The 7184-nt window shown below is 41.2% G+C and overlaps 1 protein-coding gene across 1 annotated transcript; it reads right to left on the bottom strand.

Moving 5' to 3' along the window:
* Nucleotides 1-4614: 4614 nt before the first annotated feature.
* On the bottom strand, nt 4615-7079 carry slc25a5 (solute carrier family 25 member 5). Its single transcript, XM_042493086.2, has 4 exons — nt 6882-7079; nt 5350-5836; nt 5124-5264; nt 4615-5030 (listed from the first exon to the last, which is right to left on the bottom strand). Exons 1-4 carry the CDS (start codon nt 6990-6992, stop codon nt 4873-4875), a joined length of 897 nt encoding a protein of 298 aa, XP_042349020.1. The 5' UTR covers nt 6993-7079; the 3' UTR covers nt 4615-4872.
* Between the last annotated feature and the right edge of the window lie 105 nt (nt 7080-7184).

Below are 7184 nucleotides of genomic sequence, written 5' to 3'. Positions count from 1 at the left end.
ATAAAGCTGTGACAAAATCAATCAGCACACACTCTCTTAAGGGCCTCGTGGTAATACCCGATGTACAGAAATCCTGCTCTCTTTAAACTGCACGGATAAATAATCTGAGTGTTTTTTTCTTCATGAGTGGGAAAACACTGGGGTCACGCCTCCGGTGGATTTATGACGTCACTCAGTCCAACAGCTGAAATTACGCAACAGTCGTCCTGACAGAAGCTTTTAATGTGAAGGACTGAAGCTCCAGTGAGCCATAGACCTCCATATGGTCAAACACACACACACACACACAATATCAAGCCCCAAATTAAGAGTGGTGCACTGTAATTAAGTACATTTTACTCAAGTAGCCTAGTCTACTCAAGTACAATATTTGAGGTACTATGTTACTTTACTTGAGTACCAGCCTACTTCATAATTCAAAGGGAACTGTTATTTTTTTACTTTACTAGCTTACGTTATTTTTTAAAGTTACTTAACAAATTAGGATGTTAGATTGAAAACATCGAGCTCATAAAATATGCTGCATTGTCTGTAGATTTGAGCCTAAAATAGCATAAAATAAATATTTTACATTTGTTAATACAAGTACATTATGCTAATAATACTAATGTACTTATACTTAGGTAATATTTTCAATACAAGACTTTCACTTCTACTTCCAGTTGGGAAGAGTAACTAAGTACATGTTGTCAAGGTCTATACATAAGGACAATTTTAAGATACTTGTACCTTACTTTGTAATCCTACTCTGCTACATTGCAGGAAATCTTGTACTTTTATGCATTTTCCTGACTTTAACTTTAAGTCACTTTTCAGATTACAAAATGTACATTAAAAAACCTGTGGGTCCAATGAGTTTCTACAGTTATACATAACTTAGATATAGTAGTTAAAATTAACTGTGCCTCCACCAGTTACAGCATTAGTAGTAGTGTTTTAGTAATTTGATAACATAGCCTATATGACACAGTAGCCATTTAAATAACATTCCACTGCCTAGTGAGTTTTTTGATACTTAAAGTACTTTTTATTGCTAATACATTTGAACTTTTATGTGAGTTAAAATGCTGCATTGATTGAGCAGGACTTTCACTTGTAACAGAGTATTTTTTTTTCACAGTGATATTGTTACTTATAAAATAAAGTAAAAATCAAAGTGAAGGATCTGAATACTTCTGTCAGCTTTTGAACCTCAGATACAAAGGTGTAGCTGCAGGTGCTTTTATTTACTCAGACATTTAATTTGGTGGAAATATTTGCAACAGAAGGGCTAAAATGGTTACTAAATTTAATTTGAATGTTTTCACCATGTTGATTTGAAAAATAAACTCTCCCTGACCTCAATCTGTGAGGCGTGTGCCCTTTTCAGTCAGTGTGCTTAACTCTTTTTGGTTGGCTCAGCAAACATCTACAGAGATTTTCACTGGGAAATGCTGATTCATTTATACATGTTAAAATTATGAAGCCACAATCTGCAAAGATCTCACAGAGGCTCAAAACATTGTATAAAGAGATTTAAGGAGTTATTACCTCTAAATACTCGGAAATATTATTGAATTCAAGAGCACATTTAGGATCATTACAGCCTGCAGGCAAAATAACTGCTTAGTGAATATGTGCAGACACTTGTGTGACTTGTTACCCTGACTTGACCTCCTGGAGGCGCGGCGTGTCTAAAGCTACACAGACAGACAGACAGTGTGTAAATGGCTGTGATCCCTGTTGCTTCTTCGCTAATCCTTGTTAAAGTTGTAATGGAGCAGCTGAATGGCGGATTAACTCTGTGCTACCTGCTGAGAGGGACTTTTGGGGATGAAGTGGTCAAAACTATATTAAAACTGATTTCCCCGGGGTCTGCGGTTACGTCTAAGGCTTTCTAAATCACTGAAAGGAGATTAGACAACACCCAGCTGAGTAAATCATGTAATCTGATAGTGTTGCTAAAATGAGGCTCCATCCTCCATTCAAGATCAGTCTGGGTTAAGTGTCCGAGACACACTTTGTCTCGCACACTACTTACAAACTTCTTCACAGGATGACAAATTAATATATCAACTTTAGACATGCACATTATCTGTAGCTTGTTATTTTTCTGGTGTTTTACTCTATTACTCTAATAAAAACACCCTAAACACAGCGAGAAACACATTGATTTGTGTTGTTCGTAAAACCCTCTGGACCTTTCTTTTGATCCAAAAGTGAAAAATAACGTGAGAAAAATACAAGACAAAGACATCTCCAGTGACAGGATTAAACTTTTGATGAACTGCAACAGTGAACAATGCTTTAAAAGTTGGACTAATATTTTAACTCATTCCCATTACTCTCAATAAGAGTAATTACCGCTGCAGTGACTGAACACTCATTTAGGATTTCTGTGATGTTAAAAGGCAGCAGACAACTTCACTGCACTGGCTCTTTTTTTCCTAGGCCTTAACTAATAACAATGCTGGACCACGTATGTCAAATAGCCTCATAAATGAAACAGCGTCTTCCTTTTTTTTAATCCTGAAATGGATAGATAATGTTCCCCAGGGGGGCCGCAACTCGTTAATTGGTCATTGAAAATAGCTGAAGACTGATCAAAGCTGCCAAGTGGCCCTGTAACCTCAGCATGCAGTTCATAATGCAAAGTTTATTACTAGAATATTACTCCAATTACGTTAAATGTGTGGCTCTGTAGACAAGCCTGTCTGCAGAACTCTCTGGTCCTCTGAAAAGGTCGAGTGATACCCCTTTCCCACAAAATTAGCTCTGGCTCTTGAACCTGTTCGTTCAGGACTCTTGGAACGTCTGTGGCGAAGCAGCACACGTTTCTACCAGTTTTAAGGGGATTCATTGCAATCAAGGCTGCATTATCAAGGGAGGATGTTGCACTATGTACAACGGAAGTAAACAGCAGTAGCAAGATGGTGGTTTGCATTGATTACCTGTGAGCTTTTGTTCTGCTATTAGGGATATTTCTTTTGTTTTTGCTTTCTAAATGCATGTACACACAATTAACAATGAGAAGACACAGAGGATTATTACATGCAAGACTTTCTTTTCAATCAGTTGAATAGTATTATATAACTTGACTACTGATGCCATTACGCCTGAAATTCAGGTCAAAGAAAAAACCTGCAATTTTTTTAGCTCCAATTCAAAACCAGATTTTCAGGTTCTTAACCAATTAATTTTTCTCTGAATGGTTCAAAATTAGGTGCACAAACCCATTCCATGTTGGTGGAAAAGGGGTATGAAAGAGTCTATTTTGGAGAGATGTTAAATTTTTGGTAGGAATGAAAATCAGGTGGACGATATTTTAAATGCCTAACGACGGTCATGTTGTGTGGATGTTTACATTATGACGTTTTGCAGAGGTTGGGACTACATGTCATTATTCTACACCAAAATGACGTTGGCATTAAACGTCTTGAAGATGTTTGATTTTGGTTACTTCATAACACAACTTTAAACCAACAAAGTATCAACACGATTTGTCATCAGTTTTCTGCATCAAAATGACGTTGGAAGTAGAAATTCCAAGCAATTAAAATCGTTGGCGGCCAACTGCGTTTTGTCATATCAACACGTGTGCATGGTTTTTGTTAAGAAAAATAAATCACATTGTTATGATTATTCAGGGCCTCCACTGGGCCTCAGAAAGCGTTCCCCTTTTTCCCCCCTTAGTAGGTGGCCCCGCCTGCTGACACTTCACATGTCAAATAGAGACAATTCTTGGAGCATGGCGTTGTTTTGATACTACTGTCCCATGTTTAGACAGGCAGCAACTGGACAAATATTACAATCTGCTAATATAGACTGACAAGTGCACACTCTGGAGACGCCAAGAAGTACACCACGTCCTGTGCTGTGTGGGCTACAATCATGTGCTTCTGTACAGCTGGCAAGATCATGTGTCAGGAGGAATTCAATTTATGGCACCCCTAAAATACACATCAACGCCAGCCTCAAACCCAGTGACCTTTGCTTCTTTGCTGTAATAAATAGCTAGAATTAAGTTTTTACACATTATAATTGATAAGACAGCTATAGATCACTTGGCCGTGGTAGCAAATAACTGGAGCAGGTGTGGTAAATGGTCAAACAGCTCAAGGTTAAAGTCCTCAGTCACACCAGTTGGAGTCAAAAGAGACTTGGCGGGAGATAAAAGTATATTTAGAAGGTTGGATTAATCCACCTCACGACTGGTAATCCTGGTTGCTTTTCTGCAAGAAGTCACTTGTGCAAAAGTTCAGCTCAATTATCATAACAGACCTTTTTAACTTGACATAAAACATGCAAAATTGGCTGCACTGCATTTCCTGTTGCAATGCTTGTTAGTGCAATAGCTGAATGAAAGTAAACTTTGGCTAAAGCTGTTATAGCAACAGACTAGCAATGATAAGATCTATCTAAAGCTTGTGACTTCCTGTGTATCTCTTTTCAGCAAGTATGCCTTCGTTGAAATATTATCAGCAGATCAGCTTCCTCAGCTGATTTTGGCTTGCCCCCAAACACAACCTTGGAGACCTCTGCAGCTTTAAGCTTACATTTCACACAGGACGCTGCCAGGACACTACCGTCTGTAATGTTCATACATGGCATTACGTTACAGAACCAGGCAGGAGATTCACTCAGTAGGTTGTGTTTATTTCTCTTTTTTTCTGCAAGGTTCCTGCGTTCAGGGAATGACATTCTGGTGAGAGGCAAAACAAAAAAAAAGGAGAAAAAAAACATGGGCCAAGAGAAGAGTGCATTCCCCCGTACAACTAGTAGAAAATACTAGTTGGTCCCTATAAATATAGCGTGGCATTTAAGTCCTTCCAAATGTACAAGATATGTTACAGTTAAACTTCACAACATGAACAGTGGACATACAAAAACAGCTTAGATGATTTTCTTAAGCTCGTCATATAACACGAGCACAAAGGCGCCACCCATGCCTCTGAGCACGTTAGACCAGGCTCCCTTGAAGAAGGCCTTGCCGCCCTCATCACGTGCGATCTTCCTCCAGCAGTCGAGCGTACCAGAGTACATGATGTCAGCTGAGGGGGAGAACAGACGGGCAATGTTACACCTTTATTTTAGCAGCACCCAAAACAGAAAGTTATACTTTGATATGTTGTTTGATATGTTACCTCCTTTGCGTCCGGACTGCATCATCATACGACGCCGGACAGTGTCAAAGGGGTAGGACGTAAGACCAGCGACCGCAGTCACAGACTGAGCGATCATCCAGCTGACGAAGATGTGTGTGTTTTTGGGGTCTGGAAGCATGCCTGTCAGAGAAATGTCAATCATGAGGGTTAACTAGAGTCTCAAAGGCTCCATTGATGCAACATAAGTCAAGATTTGCAAACCCACCCTTTGCAGTGTCATAGACGCCAAAGTAAGCGGCTCTGTAGATGATGATGCCCTGCACGGACACGTTGAAGCCCTGGTACAGACCCCTGATGCCATCAGACTTGGAAATCTTCACCAAGCAGTCTCCCAGGCCTTTGAACTCGCGCTCCTTCCCGGCTTTGCCGACATCAGCGGCCAGACGTGTTCTGGCGAAGTCGAGGGGGTACACAAAACAGAGTGACGTGGCTCCGGCGGCACCGCCTGACGCCAGGTTACCCGCAAAGTATCTCCAGAACTGTGTGCGCTTGTCCACGCCGTCAAGGAAAATCTTCTTGTACTTATCCTTGAAAGCAAAGTTGAGGGCCTGAGTGGGGAAGTATCGGATGACGTTGGCCAGATTCCCTCTCCAGAACGAGAGGAAGCCCTGCTCTTTGGGGATACGGACTACACAGTCGATGATGCCCTTGTACTGCTTGTCAGCAGTAATCTGTTTGCTGGCATGTTGGACCTGTAATTAAAGCAGAGGTGCAGCAGTGCATAAGGGATTATTTTTCTATTTCTATTCCTTGTAGAAATAGAAATTCCTTTCTATTTCTGGCTTGAATTTAGTGTGAGACTTGCCTTATTGCTTTTATTTTGTTTTATCTATTTAAATTGGTTTCTGTGCTTTTATTCATTTAAAAAAAAAGTTTTTAAGTAACATGCCTTTGGCCTGTCCCACATAAGATCATGAAACATCATCTTTTTTTTACTTTTTTTTTTATAGGAGCCATCCTTCAGTCCACTCCTTGCATGTACAAAACAAAACTTATTTTTTGGATCAGTTGTTTTTTAACTGCACAGTACTTTTGTCAACTCTACTTTGTTTGACACTGCATATTTCATCATCAGCGTGCGTGAATGAGCATCTACCTTTGACATTTTAACCCTCTATCTTGTCTAATCGTTAGTCCCATGACAAATTTGCATCTATGTGCCAGAGTACAACTCTGATGGCCCCCATTCAACAATTCACAGCCCCTCCTCCTCCTCCTCCTCCTCGTCGTGCTGCTGCTGCTGAGCCCAGGCCCAATGCAGCAGTGGAGTGCCATGGCGCAAACCTTCCTGTGACCTTGGCTGCTTGCTGTCAAGCTAAACTAAAGACCTGTCCTGGGACATGAGCACGTCTGAGCACGTAGTCACAGTAGATGGTCATGTCTGGCTTTGAGAATAAACTGTATTTATGCTTTGGTGAGACTGCAGCTTGCTGGCCGGCGCATTACGTAACAAGTCTGATGCGCCTGACTGTGCTCATCTGTGCTGTGCGCCTGCAGCAATCCCTGACAGAGCTGCTCCTATTCACTATGTTTAGACTCCAGATCCTACTCTTAACCATGCAGCACTTTCACATTATGCCTTCACCACAATGTCCCATCGTTTCTTATTAAACTCGCCCTCCATTTCTTAGAAATTACTGCAAGAAAATGCTGCAAATCACTAGTTTTGTGCAGCAGGCACGACACATCAGCATCTGTTTCTGAGGTGCTATGAGGAATAAGGATGTTTCCTCTCACCTGCAGGAGAAGCTTGACTCTCTCGATGGGGGCTACAGCTGTTTTGGAGATGGCAGCGGCAATACCACCAGCCAGGAAATCCTTAGCGAAGGAAATAGCTGTCTCACTCATCTTCAGATGTTATCAGACACCGTCCCGCTACTTTTGTCGGTGTGGTTTGCCGGTGGAGTTGAAATGGCCGACTCCTATCTGGCAGAGAGGGGATTTAAGAAGACTGAACGCGAGAGAAACCGTGAACTTCGACTCTGGCCTCTGATTGGCTGTCTGTGGGGGGAGGTGGGCGGGGCCAATAGATGTCCTTTG

This window comes from Plectropomus leopardus, chromosome 8 (genome assembly GCF_026936395.1).
Source record: "Plectropomus leopardus strain MGB_pleo_1.0 chromosome 8, ASM2693639v1, whole genome shotgun sequence".
NCBI lineage: Eukaryota > Metazoa > Chordata > Actinopteri > Perciformes > Serranidae > Plectropomus > Plectropomus leopardus.
The sequence above is the reverse complement of the archived record's forward strand: the minus strand, read 5'-3'. Positions and strand labels throughout refer to the sequence as shown.

What these genes read in the sequence shown, in the direction of transcription:
- slc25a5 (XM_042493086.2), bottom strand. Translation starts at nt 6,992, where the DNA reads ATGAGTGAGACAGCTATTTCCTTCGCTAAGGATTTCCTGGCTGGTGGT. An exon ending in CGTCTATGACACTGCAAAGG is followed by an intron (nt 5,265 to 5,349) that starts GTGGGTTTGCAA and finishes TTTCTCTGACAG; the next exon opens with GCATGCTTCCAGACCCCAAA. An exon ending in GCAGTCCGGACGCAAAGGAG is followed by an intron (nt 5,031 to 5,123) that starts GTAACATATCAA and finishes TCTCCCCCTCAG; the next exon opens with CTGACATCATGTACTCTGGT.